This window comes from Gossypium hirsutum, chromosome A06, assembly GCF_007990345.1.
Source record: "Gossypium hirsutum isolate 1008001.06 chromosome A06, Gossypium_hirsutum_v2.1, whole genome shotgun sequence".
Classification (NCBI taxonomy): domain Eukaryota; kingdom Viridiplantae; phylum Streptophyta; class Magnoliopsida; order Malvales; family Malvaceae; genus Gossypium; species Gossypium hirsutum.
The window spans coordinates 45,934,064-45,958,307 of NC_053429.1; the positions used below are offsets into that span (position 1 = coordinate 45,934,064).

The 24,244-nt window shown below is 31.9% G+C and overlaps 1 protein-coding gene and 1 non-coding gene across 2 annotated transcripts; one reads left to right on the forward strand and one right to left on the reverse strand.

Annotated features, from left to right (window-relative positions):
• Positions 1-722: 722 nt before the first annotated feature.
• On the reverse strand, positions 723-806 carry TRNAY-GUA (transfer RNA tyrosine (anticodon GUA)). Its single transcript has one exon. It is a non-coding gene; the product is annotated as a tRNA-Tyr (tRNA).
• An 11,548-nt stretch (positions 807-12,354) lies between these two features.
• Positions 12,355-14,502, forward strand: LOC107962337 (probable WRKY transcription factor 17). The gene is given in 4 exon segments (XM_041114704.1): positions 12,355-13,410; positions 13,924-14,049; positions 14,136-14,287; positions 14,290-14,502. Coding segments are annotated over 4 exon segments (1,029 nt in total). The 5' UTR covers positions 12,355-12,685; the 3' UTR covers positions 14,316-14,502.
• The last annotated feature ends 9,742 nt before the right edge of the window (positions 14,503-24,244 follow it).

Sequence of the window (24,244 nt, forward strand, 5' to 3'; positions counted from 1 at the left end):
CAAATAAACCCCAACAAAAAAAGAGAAAGGAAAAAATAAATAAATAAAAAAGATAAAGATATCGTTGGGAATGAAATTCTGTCATTTGTATCCCCTTTGACAGAAAACGGAGGGATCTATTGATGTATTTTAAAAATTTTATCCGTCGGGACTGACGGGGCTCGAACCTGCAGCTTCCGCCTTGACAGGGCGGTGCTCTGACCAATTGAACTACAATCCCAGGGAAATAAAGAAAAGTGTACAACAGAGATAGTCTTATGATTTCATTCAAGCCATTTTCTATTTAGATTTTAGATTCGAAGCCAGGTTGTAACAAACAAAGGTGCGAGTGATATATTGATATCCATACGGGTATGCACTTTGAGTGAGAGCGACGCGGATTACTAGTTACTAGGAATCCTTTCGTTATTGCCAAATAAATCGATCAATAATAAATTTGAAAATGAAAACAAAAAAGAGTCTTCTTTTTTGTTTACTTTACTCTTTTTCTTTTCATTAAACTTTCTATTTAATGATCCTGATATGAATTTAGAGCGTTATCAAGGTCATAATTTATGGGAACAACTAAATAAATAGAACAAAATAAAAAACAAATAGCGGTAGGGATGGATATATCACAAAATTGGACTTTTTTTATTCTTTCCTAATTTTTTTGTTTGGCTTTTCGAGAAAACAAAATACAAAAAATGGGCATTTTAGGTTATGGCGGATCAGCGAATTATTGGGCCGAGCTGGATTTGAACCAGCGTAGACATATTGCCAACGAATTTACAGTCCGTCCCCATTAACCGCTCGGGCATCGACCCAGGAAGAATCAATTCTAGGTTTATTGATAATCCATGATCAACTTCCTTTCGTAGTACCCTACCCCCAGGGGAAGTCGAATTCCCGCTGCCTCATTGAAAGAGAGGTGTCCTGAACCGCTAGACGATGGGGGCATACTTGCCTGACCGCGACCATACTATGCTCATAGTATGAGCAGTTTTTTGAAATTGTCAATATAATGGAATGACTAGAGCCGAAAGCTTTTTCCATCTTTTATGATTTTCCATTTTAGATTCACGATTTATACTCAGTAAATCATTCATCGCCACTCTATTCGATATAGAAATAAATTAGATAAATTCAATCTATTATATAAATATTTATTAGAAATAAATAGATATTATAAAAATAGAAATAAATAGATATTATAAAAAGAAATTAGATTATATTAATAATACAAAGTATAAGATCAGTGATTGGTTTAACATAAACCCCCAAAAGCAATGGAATCCACAAAAGTAATGAGTATTAAATATTGTAAAAAGAAGTCAGATCTTTTATCTCTTTAAAGTGTTTCCAATAAAGCAATCCCACTATTATTCCAAAGCAACCATCAAAACTTTCCCAGCAATGTTGTAGCTTCCAAATTCTGTCAAGTTGTAGATTTAATTTGATCAATTTTAATTTATGTATCTTTTTAAATTGGTTAGTTTTATTCTTTATTTTTTAGAATTTTGAAATTTGAAATATAACCGAACAATAGCAATTAAATCCTTTGAGTTAAATTCTTTTATTAGTAATGTACTATACATAAAGTTCTAAATTTAATCCATGTTTCTCCAATTGGGTCGTTCTTAGTTCTTATACCTTTTGAAATTCAAAATTTCAATTTTGAGGGAAACAAAAATTGTTAATCTCATTAGCTAGCTTTTTTTTCTTAGTAATATGTAGAAATAGCAATCTGGTAAAACATTACATATGTGATAATATATTTTGCCACACCGAAATTTGGAAATAGTTGAACTTAACTTAATTAATTTAACAACTGTCATTTTGTTAGAATTAAAATTTTAAAATTCAAAAAGTATGAAGACTAAAAATAACTATATTAAAGTATAGGGACTAATGAAAAATTTTAACATCTAATTCTAATAATAATTGTAGGCCTAATCATAATTTCATAAATTTCATTATCTTGAAATTTAAGTTTGATTTGATATAATTTGATGTTTCTACTTTTATAATGTTATTAATATATTTAAATTTATAACTTTATTAATTGTTGTTAAAATGATAAAAAAAAATTCTTCATCATGAAAATCTAATAAATTATATTCAATTAATAATATATTTACATACAAATTGAATACTTAAAGTTCTTTTCTCACCATAACAATAGCAATTAATGATCTTATTTATCTATCTACACCTACTGATATACTTATATAAAAATAGAGTGATTAAATTATTGTAAATTAAAATATAGGATTAAATCATTAAATTCAAGATAGTACAAAGACTTAAACCAGAAGTAGACTATTAACTATATTATATATTTATTTCCATGCATGGTGTAGGCCACGTGACGTGAACAGCCTTTAATTATCCTCTAAGTCAAAAGTCAAAAAACGAGGAAATTGATGCATTTACAAAAACAAGTTAAACATGATTTAAAGCCCCAAAATTAAAACAGAAAGTTTGTTCACCCACCTACCATAGAATAATGCAATAAATATACGATGGCTAATGGAGTGGCCAAGAAACACCTTAGTTTAACCAATAAATTTAGTCCTCTTTGTGTGCTCTTTCATTTCACCCTCACCGTTTTAAGTTGGACTTTTAGAGATCATAAAGACTTTTAGAAAGTTAAAACCAACAAAAAAAATATTAATTATATTTCAAAAGTAAATAAATTAAAACTGGTGTTATGTTTACATCTAGCGAGCTCACTTCACGTCTTATTAATTTTATTGATTAATATTATAGACTAGAATCATCTTGCGAGCTAAGGACACTTACGAGCCTAAGACTTTGAAATCACACGTCGTGGTATCACATCCTTGATACAAACAAAATACTTGCCATTCATATATCTCATTCATCCATTATCCTGATATTACAACTTATACTTATAGAAACAAGACATTAATAAATCAATTGAGCTCCAGAGAATATAGAATTAGTACAGAAAAGACACGTGATATTTTGAGAATGATGAGAGATCATTAAAATAGAACAACTTTTGTCTCTCCTCTTACCATCTTTGCTATATCTCTTTTATTCCTGTTGAACTCCAATTGTTTTAAAATTTTTAAATGTTGATTACCTTAAATCATTTATGACTTATATCGTTTGAATAAATCATCACAAACTACTATAATCTCTATCGTATGTAAACAAGGTGAATCATTTGTTAGTGGATATGTTAGGTTGGCACTATTTTAAAATTAATATATAATTATATTTGTTTCAACGCCAAGTTGTATGAATTAACATATCAAAGGAATCAAATCCTCAACAAAATCCTGTAGAATGTTGCTTAGTGACACCAACTAAAGTTTTTTTTATATATTCTCCTTCAGCATTTACTTTAATTTAATTAACCAAAGTCAAACTAATATACATATTATTTTTTAGCTAAGAGATGACAAGTGGTATATTGTATAATTTAAGAATTGTTTAAAATAAATAAAATAATAGATATTGATCTTTGTTTTTTTTTTTTTCAGCACAACCTTAGTTAATACCTGTCTACTTAGAGCTATTTACTTGAGTTTAATTAGGGCGGTTTCATATTAATAATATAAATAGTGTAAAGCTAGTGTACATCATTATTTTAGGATATTTTCATCACTCTATTTTATAAAAAAATTTAAAAATAAAAATTAGTTCTTCAATATTAATTAACTAAATTTTGATTTTTTAAATTTATAAAAATTAAAAGGTTAGTTCAATATGATAATACTGTTAAACTTTATTATTAGATTGATAACATAAAAATCAACGTTTAGAAATATAAATACAAAATATTAACAAAAATAATCACATCATGGATCAAAAATTGGTACTTGAGTTTGTCCATTTATCCTAGATTGATACTTATAGTTTTTTTTGTCCCAGATTGGTACCTAAACTTTTTTTTCGTCCACTATATTGGTACCGGAGACTAATGACATTAATTTTTCATTGGCATGGCAGCGTTGGTCAATCGCGTGTTGTCATGTACCATCTTCTTATAACTCTTCTTGTTTTTGTTCTTTGTTTTTATTTTCCTTCTTTTTCTTCCATTTTTTCTTTTCTTTTCTTTTCTTTTTTTAGCTTCATCTTTCTTCTTTCTTTCTTCTGTCAAGAACCCCAAAAATTTTCCCTCACTTTCTCACCGTCCAATCACCACCAAAATCACATCTCTTAAACCCCTTTCATTTTACTCGCCATTTTCCAGCCATCATCAACCAACCTCTACCATTTTACCTCCCCTTCTCAAATTAACCCACAGGAAAGTTTTCTTTTTGGAGTCCAAATCTAACCATGATATTTCTAGAAAGAGGAGCCTCGTAGGGTTCAAATCAATTAAGAAAAGGCAATCTAAATCCATGGTAACTAAACCCTTAGGGAAGAATCTGGTGATGGGCCAAGTCAAGATCCTGAAAAGTGATGAACTGTTGGTCGCCACTGCGAATAAGACTGATCGTCGATGCTCCGATGGATCGAAGGGTGGCTATGAGGTTGATTTGAGCTTGGGGTCGATAAATCAATTGGGCCCAGATCTAGAAACAACGTAAAAGAAATTAAGCTCAATGAATTCAAGAAAGGTGATGGGTTTTCTGATAGCTCTTCTTCCCTTGTTTTCCCGCCGCCTAGTTTGGTTCTAGTCCCTGAATTTTTGGGAAAGAGAACAAGGGTATTTCCTTAATCGCTGCGTCCGATCATTAAAATTGAACTTGGTATGATTTCAAGTGGGAAATTAAGTCTGGGTTTTCGAAATCATTGCTATTTGAATCATATATTCTTTCTTTATTTTTTTTCAAGAGGAAGAGTGAAAGAATCAACGAAAGAATATAAGGTTTGGAGTGGTTCTTCCTCCAAGGTTCTTACTGTTGAAATGTGTAAAGCCCATGAATATCTTGGTTCCGATTTTATATATTTGTTGAACGTAAAGAAGCTGCTAAGGATAGCCCAAAGACACTTCTGATGAGTTTAATTTTAGTAGTGCATATGTTTAATTGCTTTTTTCTCTTAATTTCTGAAAAATAAACATAGTAGAAATTGTTCAAGGGAAATGAATTGATTGCAATTATTTCTGGTATTAGTTCAACAATTTGATAAATTAACAATGCTTTTCAACTTAGAATTAATTTGTAACACCCCGCTTGATAAAGCCTTAATGTTTGGAAGTTATTTAGGGAAATAAGACGGGTGAGATAAATTTCGAATATGTATAGTGTTAGAGCTAGACTAAGTATAAAAACCCTTGAAGCATGTTTGTGACGCCTTGATGTTGGTGAACATTAGGTTGGCACATAATGATCAAGAAGTGTCTTTGGTAAGGAAGGATTCTCCCAAAAGCTTTGATGGCACATAGAGTGGGTGAACTCCATTATGGATAAGAGAAAAGATCTTTATGATGCGAGTTTATGTCAGTGGTGTAGAGTATCCTATAAGGTTGGCTTTGAGCCAGTCAAGATGGAAGGAACAATAGTCAAAAACCAACAAAATATGAACCAAGATAGTTAAGGACCAAAAGTAGGTACTCAATTAGTTTTCTTAGAAATTGTAGATTAGGATAATACCACCCAATGACTGACGTATTGTTTAACAAGTTTCAATAAAGACTTGGGTTGAGTTAAGTGTTTAAGATAAGGTAAGGAAAAAATATCTTATCTCTTCTTTTTCTTGAGATAATAGAACTAGAAGAAAGGTGAGGTACTCCTCATAGCTAAGTATAAGACTACAATGTTTGAATAAAATTTCCTTAAAATTAGGGTAACACCAGGTATTTGGGTGAGCCCTGAACTTAATAAGTAAACTAAGTATTACTTCAAATGGTAAAGAGTTGTTCGCCCAACTGATGCTCTTGGCCTGTTAAGTGGGCGCGTAACCAATTTTGAACTATGGAAAAAAGCTGCCTTAGAAAGGAATAAATCATTAGGAAGAAGAAGTCTAGTAAGGTATTAAGGAAACTCGAATAATAGGGTAGTCGCCAAGAAGACATGACGCACCAAGTGTGATTAGTTAAGATACCAGTTACGCTTTTACGTAATGACTGAGGACAATGGATGGATTAAGGCCCAAAAGCTATGTTATGTAAATATATGTATTCCTATACACGTGTCTTTACAACTATTAATGATTTATCTAGTGGATTGTAAGGGCTGGGATGTGTGTCAAATATCCATAAAGATAAAGGTAAAATATCAAGGTAACCTGGGTAAGAAATGGGAGACCTTTCTCTGTCTTCTTCAAGAAGTAATCTCTATTTATAAAAGGAGGAGAAATGAAGAGAATTCCTCACATCCTTCAAGCTGAGTTGAATATATGGATATAACTCTAAGATACCCCTTATTAAGGGATTGCTGATCTACTCGATAGAAGCCTAGATTTAGTGTTTAGAGTTGCTAAAAACGCAAGTTAGGTAAGTCCCAAAGCCAACTCTTGCAAATGTATTATATATGTTAAAACCTTCTATGAAAATGAACTAAGAATGTATAATGCAATGATTTTGTAAGAATGTATGGTGTTTAGAGCTAAATGATTCGTATGGAATATGGATATGAACAAGTTTGTTGTGAAAGAGTCTGTCATGAGTAAGTCAGATTGAATGAGCCTATCAAGTACGAGTCTATGCGAAGTGTCTGTACTTATCTTCGAAATCGTCTAAAGGGGTCCATTAGGCTAAAAACACAAATCTCTGAAAGGAAAAGTCCATAGCACTCTGAAGACCATTTAATGTAAGACCATGGTTGGGCTATGACATCATATGGAAAATATTTATAAGACGATTGGGTGAGTACCAAATGATGAGGGGCAAACCTCATGACGGTGAGTTTAAGTGAATCCCTATTGTCAAAAACACCAATTTTTGTAAAAGTAAGCCTTTGTGGCTATCTCTGAAAGGATGCCTTTATGGTAATTTTTGTTAAAAGGACGCCTTTATGGCAATCTCTATTAAAAAGTAGTCTTTGTGGCGATATCTATTAAAGGAATCCTTTGTGGTGATTTCTGTTAAAGGAAGTTTTTATGACGATCTTTGTTACAGGAAGCCTTTATGACTATCTCAGTTTAAAGGATGCCTTTGTGCCTATCTCAATTAAATGAATGCCTTTTGGCAAACTCTGTTAAAAGGATGCCTTCGTGGCAAGACTCTGAAAGGAAAGCCTCTGTGGCTATCTTTGGAAAAGAACGCCTTTGTGGCAAAATCTGAAGAATGAGTCTCATGATGACCATCTGAAGAGATTTGGCTAATGTGAGAGTCCATGGCGAGGCAAGGTAAGGTTATGTATTGAAAATATCTATAGAGTATGCACTGAAGTAAGAAAGATATGGGCAAATTCTGAGATAAGTATTGGGCGTAGTCTACCTCGCTTGGAGAAAATAATAAGACTAGTAAGTATGGAAAAAGATATTAAGTATGATAATAAGGCAAGATTTAAGAAATGTTATAAAAGGTAAAGAAATGTTAAGTACAGTACTCTCAAGATATGAGAAAATGGTTTTGAAGAGAGAAAGATGGTAGCCTTAATATTGTACCTGCCAAATAAGGAAGAAATGTCAATAAATGACCCAAGGATGTGCAAAATAACATATGCAACGTAGAATGAATGAAAAAAGTATTCTAAGGTTTAACTTACTAAGTTCTAACAAACTAACAAAAATTGTTTCTGTTTTCAAGTCTGCAAAGGAATGTACGCCGAGAGACGATGCCAGGGCTACACTAAGGAAACGACGTGTTGGGCTGTTATGCATACAGAGGAAGGCAAATGGCGTGTTCGAGTCTACGCATAAGTTCATTAAGTAGTATCCCAAAGTATATCCAATAGACTAGGAGATAAAGTAGAAAAGTTTAAAGTTTTGTTGAGTCAAAGTAATAACCATACATAGTATTTTTACAAGAAACTCTATAGTAGTCATAGATAGTAGTCTGTATATAGGGGAAATGTAAATGTAACCCTATAATGTACGCCAATAAGAGATTCTGTTACACTCATAGAAAGATGTTTCCATCAATGAATAAGAAAGAAAAATTTTTAAGTTACATTTGTATAAGGCGTAACACTTGAGATTTGAATCCAATAGATCAGGTCAAGTCGACGGCATTACATGCTTGGATGGTGAGAAAGTAAGGGAAAATTTTTGGGGTTCTTGAAAGAAGAAAGATGAAGCCAGAAAAAGAAAAATAAGAAAAGAAAAAGGGAAGAAAATGAGGGAAAAGAAAAAGAAAAAAAGTATAGTAGGATGCCACATGGTGGTGTGCGATTGGTTAGCGTTGCCACGTCAGCAGAAATTAACGTCATTAGTCTCAGGTACCAATATAGTGGACAGAAAAGTTCGGGTACCAATTTGGGACAAAAAAACCATAAATACCAATCTCGGAGACATGGACGAGTTCGAGTACCAATTTTATATTTTAAACCTCCAAAAAAATTCAATTTCAGGTAATTACCCTAAACATAACTAGCTCCTTGGTTTTCCTAAAGTAGGAGACCAAACTCTAGCAAGTTAAAATAGATGAACTATTTTTTCATTTTTCATAATTGTTGAGGTAAGTTTTGACTGTAGTGACCATTATACTTGGCACTGTGCAAATGTCGTACCTTGTCTTATTTGTTGGCATGTTTAACCAAAATCTCTTGGTTGTTTGCTTGCATTTTTTTTATGGATTTTGTACAACCAATCTCGTGTTTATTGAAGAAGAGATTGAATCAAGCGATGTTACTTTCAAGGATTCTTATGTCGTCTACCTACCTTAAATACTGAGATGTGCACTGTAAGATAATATGGGTTGACTTTATGAAGATTTATCTCAATTTGTATCCTTATAAAAAGTGAAATAAATTTATGAGATTTAGAAAAATCATGATAGATTCAATTTTACTTAGTAAAGTTGAATTTGTGTTGTAAATACAAAAAGATGTTCAACCTTGATAGAGATTTGATTGTTGAGGCAGTTATGGAAGGAGTGCCAAGAGCAATGCCCACTGTGTTTGGCTCAACCTCATAACTTTCAATATTTGGAGTTGTCATTTTTTGTAAACAAAATAGTTGGGTTGTGATCTTTATTGTTATTTTGGATGTGTGCAACCTATTTTTGAATATTAACCTTTTTAAGAAACATATATTGAAGATTGGATCAAGCAAATCAAATCTCTTATTTTATGGAGATTGTCTTGATTGATGTAAAGATTTACTTAGGAGATATTTGATTTATTCTAAACTTTATGAGGATAATTATAAAGCATTTCTATAAAGCTATTTTAGTGGATTCTTGATTTCAATTGGTCTTTAACTTAGCAAGCCTAAAACTCTTATATATTAAATGCTTGTGTAAGTTTAAAGACCTAAGAGTTCTTTGAATTTATCTATTCATTAGGAATTTATCTCTGAAAGTGTATTTTTGTGAGTAAACAAGTGATTTAGATTTTTAAGTACAAAAGTGAAATTGCTAAATCTAGGTGTGTTAGGACTTAAATAAGTTGTTGTATGAGATTAAAAAATAATAAATTATCTCTTTAGACAATACCCTGCAGATATACAGAATTTGAACTACATAAGCATAATAACGTGTGTTATTCATTGTAATATTTCTTCTAGCACTGCTCAATCTTGCACAACCTTTTAATGGATTGGGAATTGAAAATAAGCATTAGATTTTGCGATGTGGAAGTATTTTTAATTAATTATGTTATTATATATTATGACATAGAAACAAATCATGAATACAAATCTCAAAGTCTAATTTTGACTGGGATTTTTTTTTAAATGCGTAGACATCAAGTAAATATGTAATTTCTTTAATAATGTTTTTCTTATGTTTAATTTTTATCGTTTTCTGTATTTGTTATAAAATATGGTGGAGGAAATTTGAAGATTTAGGAGTAATGTTATAATGATGGACGACTTTTTGAGCGATTTAATTAATTTGGAAACACTACGTGCGTAGCATTTTAAAACTTCCAATGAAATACTAAAATTATGATCAATTTTAAATATCGTCTGAATACTATATTGGATTTGACAATTTCTTTTTAAATGTATAAAATATAAATTAAAAATTTAATCTCATTTATCATTTAAAAAGACTGGTGAAGCAATTCAGCTTGATAACCTGAATCACAGACTTTTAATTTTTAATTAGATTATTATTATTTTGTTGTATTATGATTTAATTATATAATGTAACTTAATATTAGTTAAATATTAAATAATTAATAAATTAATATTTATTTTTATTTTATTTTATGCATAAAAATTGTCGAGGATATTATACAAAAAATATTAATGAGGATAATAAAATTTTATTAAGGTAATTTATTTGAAAAATTACAAGTACATTTGGTGACTGCACTAGATCCCAACATGTTATGCATTTGAAATAGTTTCAATAAAAAAATTAATTCTATATACAATTTAAATAATTCATAAAATACATTAAATTATAAACAATGGTTAAAATTATGATTTGGCTTTAAAAAGCAAAAGCATGCATTTCTCAAATGCAAAAATGCAAAATATGTGCTTTTACATTTGATTAACTTAAAAATCAATCTATTTACCATCGCTTATGAAAGCAGTTTAAAAAAACCAAACAATGTTTTAACTGCATGGCTAATGAAATTTTGTATGGAATATTTTTTTTTTTAAATTTAAATATTCGAGATTAAAATAATACTAAAATTCTAATATTTTAAATATAGTAGATACAAATATTTAACTGCCGGACACCTGTTATTAACTTAATCATAATTACACTTTATTTTATCATTTTTATTTGATCTCAATGTTGTCAATCTAATTGCATTTTATAGGAATGCAATTCATTCGCAATAGCTACAAAATGCAATGATTTTCAATTAGGAAACAATGCTGAAATATAAGATCGGGATGATGATAATTTTCAGAAATGATATATTTTTTTATATAAATATAATCTTAATTATGTTTAAAAATATTATATTCTTTTTGGCAAACAATTATAATATATATTATTCTAGTTAATATAATTACTTTTAATAATCATTTGTATTTCTCTGTTTTAATCCAAATATATATCTCATTGAATACTTTTATTATTATTATTTTTTTAACCTCACAAAAAATAATAATGAAGTGAGATAAGCAGTGTGAAAGACAGTATTGAGGGACTCGGTCCATTTTCTTCACTGGGTACCGGCTAATATTTCATGACTCATTAAAAGTGATGCCACGTGGCTACCTTAATAGTCCCTCGGGGCTCTTAAAATAGGAATTAATACGTAGTCAACTCTGTCATGAGCTAAACAACCGTTAGATTCGCGGTGGAATAATCGAAGGGTTAAGAAAAGAATTACCGGCACCATCCGGTTTTGTAGAAAAAATAAAAATAAAAAAGTTGGCCAACTGTTTTATATTAATAAAAAGGGAAGGACTACACGTGATTCCCGACTTTTAGTCAGCTTTGAGCCTATCTTTGAAATTCTTTTCAATGTAAAATTTGTTTAAATTAACATTCAATATCTCAAAATTTCAACTTTTTATCAACAGATTTGATTGGCTTAAGACATTTTCACTATGAATTAAAAAAAAAAACTAACACTAATGTTTCTAGATATCATCCATTCAAGTTTTGTTTTGTCTAATATGAAAATTGATTTAATTTTGCCATTCCTTTTGAGTTTCAATGTGAAAGGATAATATAAAAACTAAAATTGACTTCACCCATCACCCTAAGAGTTCAATCAGACCTCAATCCATGCCTACAAATATTTGCATTTCAAGAAAGCAAAATCAAAATGAAGTATGATACATAACGACTCCTCTTCTCCATGCCTAAGGAGGAAAAACTCAAGTACCAACTTCGAAATAAAACCAATACAAAAGAAACCTAAACATAACTATGCTTGTTGGGTTTGATTAGTAATAGTAAGAGTTTCTACTTTATATGGGCATCGTCAACGTTGTTGATAAGTTATTTCAAATCCCTCATTTACTCCTTTGGACCAAAACCAAATCTTACATCATTTTCTTCTCGCCTTGGGTCCAAAACTTCCAAGAAAAACAATAACAATACGATGCAAAAGCAATTAGGTTTAATTTTGGTCTTGTTCTCTCTTCTCTTTCCACATTTCAATTTCAGTCTCTTTCCTTTTAATCTAAAAAATCTACTCCAAATTAATAATTCAAAATGAATTGATAATCATTATAAAAAAATTATTTTTAAATTGGATTACGTATTAAATTTAAAATTATAAGGTTTTGTGTTTGAATTTAAATATATATAATGAACCATAGATTTTGGGAGGCTTTATATTGGCCATAGAATCAATTTTACTTTACAAAAATGCTATATAAGCCAGTTTAATTAAAGTTTTTAGATTGCACTTTAATTATTAAATTAGAAAGTAAAATTAGAGATTAAATTTAAAATGTGTAATCAGTACAGGGACTGAGAACAGAATTTAGATCTAACAATTATCAATGCTTTCTCCATGAAATTCTTAAAATCAATCTTAGCCGTTGGATTAAAACTCCACTACGGATTCCCATCATATCTATTACCCGGTCACCCGGTCATCGTTCAACCTTTATAATCAACCCTTGTTGCTCCCATATCTCTAACTCTTTGCCTTTCATCTTCATCCCCTCCTTTTTCGCAGGCTTCAATGACTTGCTGACCTCTCAAGTTACCTTCCCTGCAAAGCTTCGTTTCTGTTTCTTTAACCTCAAAATGGCGGTGGATCTGATGAGTTTTCCGAAGATGGATGATCAGATGGCGGTACAAGAGGTTGCATCGCAAGGCTTGAAGGGCATGGAACACCTGATCCGTCTCCTTTCTCACCAGTCCAAAAACGTCGACTGCACCGACCTCGCCGATCTCACCGTCTCTAAATTCAAAAAGGTCATTTCACTTCTCAACAGAACCGGTCACGCTCGGTTCAGACGCGGGCCGATTCAACCCCTTTCTTCCTCATCTTCCCCCTCGACATCATCCTCTGCTTCTCTGTCTGTTCCGAATTCTCAAAACAATCTAACTCTAACTTCTGCTGCGATCTCAACGCCGGCGAACATAAATACGGCGCTGGTCGGTACTTCGGTTATCAGTCCTTCTAGCTTCGTTCAATCGCAGCCGCAGAGTTTGACTCTGGACTTTACAAAACCTAATTTGTTTGGCTCCAACGGTAAAAGTACCGAGTTGGAGTTCACAAAAGAAAGCCTTAGCGTTTCCTCTAACTCTTCGTTTATGTCTTCTGCCATCACCAGAGATGGCAGCGTCTCGAACGGGAAGCAGGGATCATCTCTATTCTTGGCGCCGGCACTGGCCGTTTCGACGGGAAAGCCACCGCTATCGTCGACACCGTTCAAGAAGAGATGCCATGAACATGACCACTCCGATAACGTTTCCGGCAAGATATCTGGCTCCGGCAATAGCAAGTGCCATTGCTCAAAGCGAAGGTATATAATATTGTTTTCCTAGTTTTATCCTCCAATTCATGGCATATTTTAACCGTCAGTTTAGGTTTTTGACTTTTATGGGATACCGTAAGCAAAATTCAAAGTCGAATAATTTAAAGTAACTTAATGAGTTAACTCGAGTCGAGTTGCTTTGAAACCGGCCGAGTTTAGCTGGAATCAATATCATGTAGAATTATTGGTCAAAGCCTGGGGGATTGTTGAACAGTTTAGGCATATTAAATGATAGAGCGCGCGTGATAACGACAAAAGCTGTAATTTTAATTGGGAGTGGCAATCAAATTTCTGAACCTCGGTATTACAACTATTTTGTCTTATGAGATGCTTTTCAAGTTTGACTTTTCTTTTTGGTTGAATAAAGATAAAATAAAAAAAAAGAAGGGGGGGGACCATAGCACTGGTGGTGCATGCATGATAGGGAATCCTACTCCGCTTTATTATTTAAATCAAATTATTGCTTATGGTTTGTGTATTGGTTAATTGAATAATTTTCAGGAAAAATAGGGTGAAGAAAGTAATAAGGGTTCCTGCCATAAGTTCGAAGATCGCCGATATTCCACCAGACGAGTATTCATGGAGAAAATACGGGCAAAAGCCAATCAAGGGCTCCCCATTCCCGCGGTATCCTGCTGCTTTTCCTTTTTCAATATGCAACTTCATATCATTAGATCAAACGGTAGATAATTTGTTTTGACTTATTTTCTCAGAGGATATTACAAGTGCAGTAGCGTTAGAGGGTGCCCCGCGAGGAAACACGTGGAGCGAGCACCTGATGATCCGTCAATGTTGATTGTAACGTACGAAGGGGAGCACCGACACACTCAACCCGCAATGCAGGAGAATATGGCTCCTGCCGCAGGAATGGACTGGTCTTCGAGTCAACGTGATAATAAGCAAATATCAATCTAAACTAATTTATACATAAAAAAAGAGTTTAGTGGTGTTTTGTAATATTTTGAAGTAGGCTGGGGCAATTGGATGTATATTGGTATTGTACTAATTGTAATTCCAAATTAAAAAGTAGACTGACAAAGTCGTAGAGATTATGCTTAAAGTAAAAGTTCTTTCTCTCTCTTCACTGTGTGTGGATGCAACGAATGAGATTCTGTGATAGTGAAGATTATATATGTTCTTTATTTTTTAAAAGGGTAATTACCTAGTAGTTGCGAAACTATGCTTTTTAAGTCAAACTCTATAAGTTCATAAAATGGTGATTTAATTATTAATTTTTTTTATTTATAAAAAGGTTAAAACAATCTTTTATTTTTTTCTCTGATTTGCATTAGAATAATTAAATAATAAAGTGATTATTTTATAGTTTTTTATAATTGGTGATTAAATTATAGTTAGGTAATCTCTATTGTAGTTTATCTTTTTTAAAATTATATTTGATTTATTGATGATGCGTGGTTGTATAGATAAAAATTGTTAAAGAAAATGTCCAATATTTATAGGAATGGGAGTGAAAAATAGGTAAAAGTTTGGTAGAGATTCTTGTATTAAGTGTCAAATTAGTGTAACAAAAAATACAATTTTAGGATTTTTTTTTTAAAAATCGAACCCATAAATATTTTTTATTAAATATTTATTAATTTATATACAAGTGAATTGAACTTTGGATTAGTAATTTTGCTGAATTTAGGATTAGTTAAGATACAAGAATTAAATTATAAAAGAGGTAAAAGTTCGATTATTATGAAATTTTATTAATTAGAGATGAAACAAGGACTAAAGTGGAAATTATACCACTTTAGAAATAATAATGGACGGTAAATAGGTGTTTTCATCATAATTCGGTTTAAAAATTTAAAGAAATAATAAATAAAAATAATGGAAAGTGGGGGAGCTGGTGGACAGAAAAAACAAAGGAAATATTTTTTTTTTCTACCATGGGAGATACGACTAGTGTGAAAGTACTAAAGGGAGATACGACTGTATGGGGGTGGAAAGGAAGGAATGAAGTTGCTCAAGTGGAAGTCTGAAGCTTGCTAGCAAAAAGGTGGAAGGACCAAACGGCAAAAGGGAAATATAAACTAGTGTGGGAAAAATATTTTGGTGAGATCCCTAACTCCAAACTTTGAAATTTCTATTTATTATAATGATCTATTGTGCTTGCTTTGGTTGAAATTTGTTGGAGCTGCACTTAGGATTTCGGTTAATAAAAAGAAATAAGATAATGTGGTAAGTTTCCCTTGAATTGTACACACTTACTCATTTAGTTAATTTCCAAGTTGAATTAAACTAGTTGGTGACTTCAATTAAGTTGTCTGAATTTTATGAACAAATTGTCAATTAGCTGCTGTTGATTTTTGGTTAGAAGCTAGTAAAACATGTTGGAAATTTGAAGAAATGGTTGTCTAAAATGGCTGTTGTTGGATTATGAGTTTAATTCATTTCTTTCTTGAATGGTTGATTGGTTATACTCTTATGCTGGTAAGTGTGATGAACATTGAGGGAAAAGTCTTGATGATTGTTAGTTATTAAGTGAGCTGCCGTGACATGCAAACCCTATGTATGTTGTCTGAATATGACTTATTGTTATGAAATTAAGATGTCCTGCTGCTGGAATTGATTAAATATTAATGTCCTAAGCTGTCATAACTACAATTAAGATGTTCTGCGATTGGAATTGAATAAAAAAATTAATATCCTAAGCTACAATTAAAAGATTTCATAGTTAAAATTAAGATGTCGTACTTTTATATTGTGATTAAAATGTAAGTTCTTATGTTGTCTTAAAACATTATTTGAAGCGGATTAATTACCCTAAACTAAACGATTTTAATAATGAAATTATGATATATTAAAGCGGCAATTTGAGAGGAGTTTATAATTATAATTTATTGTGATGCTGTGATTAAAATGTGTAACTTCGGCTTTGATATTTATAATGTGTCGCTAATATGTAAATTGAGTTTTATCTTGCTAATGAAATTGAGTGTCGCTCCGAGTAGGTTTTCTTGAAATTTTTGTTTACATGCTAGGTAAGTTGATCATTCTTCTAATAGATTCGGCTGGAAATTTCTTGATCATTTCTTTAAATTTGAAATTGATGGTATATAATGCTGCCAAATGTTGAATTATCATGCTATCCTATTTGGTTTTGAAAGCTGTTGTCGGTTGGTAATTAAGCAAGCCGTAGGCAGTTTTATTGAATTAATAATGCCCAATTGATATATGTTTAAGCAATTTGGTTACTATATTTGTAAGGTTGGTTTATTTGGGATGGGTGGTTTGTTAATGCTATTTGAAGTTTAAAATGTTAAAATCGATGATAGTTACATTAATATGTTGATTCGACTATTATGACGAAAATGTTGTCCAATTTTTTAAACACTTTTAAATGTGGTATTGACCGTTAAATATTTTTATTTAATATCGTTAATGTTGTACGAATGGAATTACTAGAAAAAAAATTGAATTGATCTTTTGAAGGCAATAAAATGATGTCTAGAATGAATGTTTTTGCAGCTCGGTTTGTACATGATGACACTGTCCAAATTGATATTTAGAACAATTCATTACGTGTGCCATAAGGTTGTTTGAAACGAAGTTTGTTGCTACTAAATTATCTTGTAAGTGATATCAAGTGAGCAGGAATAAATTGATGTTATAATAGAAATGTCATCTAAATGAATGTAAGTCTAGGATGTTGATAAATTTTATTAAAATTTTATTTATATTTGTTATATGGAATGGGTTACAAATATCAATTGTATACAATAGAGCATGTACTTAAAATAGTATTGTATTTATATTAGGCTAAGTTAATCAATATCGTATGCTTAAATTGTTTTATTTAGGATAAAATTTGGATTGTTTTTCTTTGTGTGTAGGTTAATTTAACTTTTGAAATTATTTTTGGGTTTTTACCTCAGCATCTCATTTACAATCTTGGTCTCAGTAATTTTTAGTTGTTCCACTCTAAATTAATTATTGGTATGTACCTAGTAAGTTAGGGTCCGCGGCAAATTATAATTTTTTCAATCAAACTTTGATTATCATAGTCTTGTACCGATATATATTTATATTTAGGTTCGATCGGTTGTATGTTATTAGATGCATATATAAATGAAATTTGTATTTTCTATAAGTAGGTTTAAGGAATGTATATTCATTTATTTTGTCTCATTAATTGTAAATTTAGGTATGAATTATTCGTAGTTGCTTTGGCAACAATTCTGACACACTGTAACTTGGACCTAACGATTGAGTCAAGTATAGAATGTTACAGAACTTTAGCGAAACAATGTTCATAATACTATTTGAATTTTCATGAATCCAAAATAGGAGTTTGAAAACCAAGTAGATAAAATTTAGGCTAAAGTACAATAATTTTCACTAAATTAAGGTTAAATAATGCTTAAGTCTTTATTTTTGCTGCCCAACAATCAAATTTTATAATCACATCACCCATGTTATCGAGTTGTAGGATTTCAATCAATTATTTGTTAGTTGTTGTTACTAGTTTAATAGAATGATGAAGTGTAAAATTAACTCAAAAGTTAATAATTAGTTTTGCTCCTAAATTATAATGAAATATTTATTTGGTAATTTATAAAAAAAATTAGCGATACTTTTAAAATAATTTTAAAAAATCTCAAAAGAACTTTAAAAAAATCTTTTAAAACCCTGTGGGAGAAAACCATGACATCCACTGAAATGTCCCACCGGGACAATAAACACGGAATTCTCTAGAAAGCCTTTTGGCGATTTTTTTGGAAAACCTTTGTGGCGATTTATCTTGAAAGCCTTTGTGGCAAAACCTTTGGAAGCCTAAGTGGCTACCTCTTTCTAGAAGCCATTGTGGCATGTTGTTTTAGAAATTAGTGGAATAAGTTCTACAATGTTCAAGTGGAGAGATACTAGTCTGCCGTGTGTGAGATCTAAATATGATGGTGAGGCATTTTTTGGTAGAATACTTGACAAAATAACCAACTGTGGATCCGCCAAAGTGATCTACCATGATAGGGATCTCGAGACATCTGGGATGTTGGTAGAGTATGAATTCTCCATACTTGAAAACTATTGAATTCTATATCCTGGTAATTATAGGTGTATGTAAAGAATCCGCTAAGAATATAACTCACTGGGTAGTGATCTAAGAAGCGTAACTAGCTACAACCGCAAGGGACTCGAGTAAAGTAGTTAACGTGAAAAGAGTATAAGATGGTTAAGTGCAATAATTGACTTATAGTTATCTTACAGTTGAGAATCAAAATTGTATCCACTATTTCCTAAGAAGGAAACCCCACTCAAGGACTTAAAGGCATCTACATTTTCGCAAAAAGGTAAATCTGAGTGAAACTTGCAAAGTTTCTTGGAAGCTTATGTACGTGTTTTTGGGTTGCAAGTTTGAAGGTGAAACCTATACGCTAGGAGGGATCAAGATAGGATTGTGCTAAAGTAACAGTATGCGTTGCATCATTATGCATACAGAGGTTACCTTAGGGGCATGACGCTTAGTATACTACGCCATGAAGAATTTGTTTTTAACAAAGTTTTGAGTTGTAACGTCTTATACGAGTTTGAAGGATCTAATGTATTCTTAAATATTTTATTTACCTAATCTTTTGTCTTGTAGATAGTTATTAAAAATTAATATGAAGTATGTTTTAAAAATGGTTATACACCAGTAGTAAATTTTTTGCTAAGTGTTTATGCGTTGTAACATCCAATATCCAGATCTAGTGATTCGGGTTGGATATAAGGTGCTATAGCTGAAAGCTTAGGGCAACTTGTAACTTGTCAGTAGTAGCTGAGTTTTTATCCTTTTACATTTGGGTTATTTGGATGCATATTTGCATATTCTGACTTTTAAGATGGTGAGAGAAAAGGGTTTTCACTTTTCAATTTCGGTCCTTTTTCTTTTGGCATTGGGTGGCCCATGGGGGATGAGAGGATAGGGTTGTGTAAGTAGACTAATTCAAGTCGGGTTGTATATAGGCCAAAAAACCTTAACCAACACTCAGCCTATTTAGAAAACGAGCATTAATTTTTGTCTAAGCCTGTTTTTGATCCTATATTTTTACCCAAATCCTCTTACTTTTCAGGCAAGCCTTTGGACTTGGATGGGTGGCCCAACTCATCATCAGGTCTAGTTGCAGCCCATAATTTTAACAATTTTCAAGTTTTACTTATAAATATCTCCAAACAATACATTTCATATACTCATATCATTCCCAATAAATTTAGGAAATTTCATTACCTGACACAAAAAACCACATTTTTTTTTATTTTCAAAAATTTCCTATAGTAATTTTAACCCTACACAAAACTATTATAAAAAATTCTTATAATTTAACATTATTACAATCTATAAATCTCATCATAATTATTAAATCATTGTCTAAAATTGACTATATTGCTTAATTTTCCATAATAATTGCTTTATAAAATAATTACCAATATTTTACCAATAAAAAAATCCCATGATTTACGACACTTATTTTTTGAAGTAAAGCAACTGGTATTTATAAATGAAGTAACTAAAACTGAACAGTTACATCACACTACTGTATTGCAAAAAGAAAATGAACCGTTCAGCTTGAAAAAAAAGCCAACTATTGAATAACGTTGAGGTGAAACTTCATTCGAAGCATCAAAAACATTCCTAGGCCTTTCAACTCCAATGTATCTTGAAGGTAACAAATTTCAGAGACTCTCCACATACCTGGCCTCCATTGTGGTCTAATATGGGGGTCCGTCCACCATCGGTCCTCTTCTACTGTAGCAGTAAACGTAAGCACTCATTAAGTTAGATAAATTGTTTCTCCTCTCTTTAATCCTTCTGTTGCTAAAAAGGTAAGACACGCCATTCGTCTTTCTTGGTGCATGCCTGAAGTGACAGTTACTGTAGCTTTCTCGTAGTGATTTTGAGTTCCTTATATACAAACAAATGGTAGATCTATCCACCCTATCTGCAAAAAGCTTTTTACAACTGTCAAAGTGTCCCCTTCTATTTCCACCTCATAAAACCCCAAATCTAATCCCATCTGCACCACCTGGCAACATACAAGGGCTTCTACAACAAACGACAAAGGTATATGGTTATTAACTACTAATCTAGAACCCAATACTCTCTTATTTGCATTCTTAAACACTAATCTTGTGCAGGATTTCATGAAATAATTTTGAAATCCCATGATTTACAACACTTATTTTTTGAAGTAAAACAATTGGTATTTATAAATGAAATAACTAAAACCGAATAGTTATATCACACTAGTTGTATCACAAAAGAAAATGAATCGTTCAGCCTAAAAAAAAAACCAACTGTTGAATAATGTTAGGGTGAAATGTCATTCGAAGCATCAAAAACATTCCTAGGCCTTTCAACTCCAATGTATACTAAAGGTAACAAATATCGGAGACTCTCTGCATACCTGGCCTCCACCGTGGCCTAATATGGGGGTCCGTCCACCATCGGTCCTCCTCTGCTGCAGTAGCAAATGTAAGCACTCCTTGAGTCAGATAAATTGTTTTACCTCTATTTAATCATTCTATTGCTAAAAAGGTGAGCCACACTATTCGTCTTTCTTGGTGCATGCCTAAAGTAATAGTGACTGTAGCTTTCCCGTAGCTATTTTGAGTTTCTTATATACGGACAAATGGTAGATCTATCCACCCTATTTGCAAGAAGCTTTTTACAATTTTCAAAGCGTCCCCTTCTATTTCCACCTCCTAAAACCCCAAATCTAATCCCATATGCACCACCTAGTAACATGCAAGGGCTTTTACAACAAATCACAAATGTATATAGTCATTAACTACTAATCTGGAACCCAAGACTCTCTTGTTTGCATTCCTAAACACTAATCTTATGTAGGACTTCATGAAATGATTTTGAGATCCTATAATTTACGACACTTATTTTTTAAAGTAAAGCAATTGGTATTTATAAATAAAATAACTAAAATTGAACAGTTACATCACACTAGTTGTATCACAAAAAGAAAATGAACCGTTCATCTTGAAAAAAAAAGCCAATTGTTGAATAACGTTATGGTGAAACTTCATTTGAAGCATAAAAAACATTCCTAGGCCTTTCAACTCTAGTGTATCCTGAAAGTAACAAATTTCGGAGACTCTCCACATACCTGGCCTCCACCGTTGTCTAATATGGTGGGTCCATCCACCATTGGTCCTCCTCTACTATAGCAAAAAACGTAAGCACTCCTTGAGTCAGATAAATTGTTTGTCCTCTCTTTAATCTTTCTGTTGCTAAAAAGGTGAGCTACACGATTTGTCTTTCTCGGTGCATGCCAAAAAGGACAATGACTGTAGCTTTCCCGTAGCGATATTGAGTTTCTTATATATGCATAAATGGTAGATCTATCCACCCTATCTGCAAGAAGCTTTTTACAAATGTCAAAGCATCCCCTTCTATTTCCACCTCCTAAAACACCAAATCTAATCCTATCTGCACCACCTGGTAACATGCAAGGGCTTCTACAACAAACGACAAAGGTATATGGTTATTAACTACTAATCTGGAACCCAAGACTTTCTCGTTTGCATTCCTAAACACTAATCTTGTGCAGGACTTCATGAAACGATTTTAAAAAGCAGCATCAAAATTAACCTTCACAACTAGAGTTTTCGACAGCCTCCATCTCTCTGACTCTACCTTTTGAATGGTTAAATCTTGATTGAGAATATCTAGCTCCCGTATATAATTGTAAATGAGATAGACTGTATTTGAAACTCTCTCATTGTCACTATCATGAACTTTTTTGCTTCTAGTTGTCTATATAGTCTAAATTTTGCATGCCACAATCCTACACTAATAGGTGGAGTTATTCTAGAAAATATAGGTCAATCATTCTTTGTAATCCAATTCAGATACTTATTGTGGCCATTTAATATTTAATAGCTATCAAATTTCTTTTGTATCAGAGCAGTTACGAAACACATGTTATAGGGTCTCAATCTCGTCACTACACCTGGGGTATCTAGCTGAACCAATTAGTCTTCTGTAATACAAGTTGCTAAAAGTAGGGATGAAATCTTGGAAAGCTCTCCAATTTGTAATTTTATTTTTGCTGGTAAATTTAGGAGTGAGAGTTTTTATCTAGAAAGATGTATAAATGGTTTAGTTGTAATTAGGCATAGATGTATAAATACGTTGTAGCAGTATTTTGTAACCATTCCGCACTGAATATTCACTCGTAGCTTCCCCCCTCCATACAAGTTTTTTGTTATGTGGAATTCACGTAAGAGGAATGCAAATTATTCTCTCTGCATCAACATTACTAAAGGTATGAGTAATTAAGTCCTCTTTCCACAACCTTGTATTTGACTCAATCAAATTTTCCAGCAATTATATATTTTTATCACTAATGTTATCCTGGATTTTAAAGTTTTTATACCCCGACACTAATAAGCTATATAAGTAACATATTTTAATCTTATTTTTAATGCATTTTTGGATGATTAATTATGAAAATTAGTAAATTTGATGCTCCTAATCCTTTAAATTCATGTTTCTATACTCAGAAGAGTATTTGGGAGCGAAAGGAGCTACAAACGAGCCAAAATCAGACAAAAAAGTTATTTTTAGGATCCATACGAGCTGGGCATTTCCACACGGGTTGGCCACATACCCGTGTGCTAACCCATGTCTATTTCACACTCTGCTTCCCAAATACGTGGAAAAACCCAATTTTTAGGCTTTTGGATCATTCTAAAGACTATAAATACCAATTAGAAGAATTAAAAAGGGGAGAAATCAGAGAAGATCTAAGAAAACACTCGAAGAACACCATCAGAATGAACTCAGAAGAAGATACCCATCAAGATCAAAGATCTCCTTTTAATTTCTTTCGAAGTTTTATTGAGTTTCTTATGTCTTGTGGTTATTCTGACTTCGAGATGTTTTCATTCAGAATTACGAACTAAATTCCCTAGATACTTAGGGAAGATGAAACCTATGATGAATCTTATTATTTGATTTCTTATTTACATGATAAATATTTGATTCTTGTTCTCAATTATGTATGCTTATTTCTTGTTTTAATATTTATGGGATATTAATTCATGTTTAATGTGCTTTTTTTAGTAGAGTAAAAGGCCCTGTTTAAGAGTAGATCTAGCATAATTAGGTGGAGTTGCATGCAATCCTAGAAATATGACGACATAAATCTATAGGATTAGAGTCAAATTTAATAGGGGAATCCATAGATCTAGTTAATGCGACAATAAGAGTTTTAATTAGAAAGAGATTTCAATTAATCAACCTAGAGTTAGTTGTTTTTACTCTCGAAAGAGATATTAACATAATTTAGGGATTTCTACAGATCAGGACACAAGTGAATAAATTGTTTAATTCAGATTCATAATAATAGATGAAGTCTGGGTGAAATTTTTCAAGGGTATTGTCTATCTCATTAGTCATCTTCGATTATTTTCCTATTTCATTCTCTGTTACGTTCTTAGTTAAATTAGTTTAGTAATTTTTAGATTAAAACACAATCACTCCAATTTGTTAGCTAAATAATAAGAAGACAATAATTACTAATACTTTTAGTCCTCATGGATATGATATTCCCTACTCACCATAGTTATACTATTGTTCGATAGGCGCGTTTCCCTTTGTCGTATTTATAGTTAGTTTAGTGACCATCAACTTTTTGACACCATTACTGGAGAGTAACATATTAGGACTAAAATATTAGGAACATTCATTAAAGAACTTGGGTGAGCCACTTTCTATATAAGAACAATATGAGTGAGATGGATCGTAACACTAGATTTGCGTTGTGGCAAATTAAGATGCAAGCAGTTCTTGCACAGATGGATCTGGAGGATGCCCTGC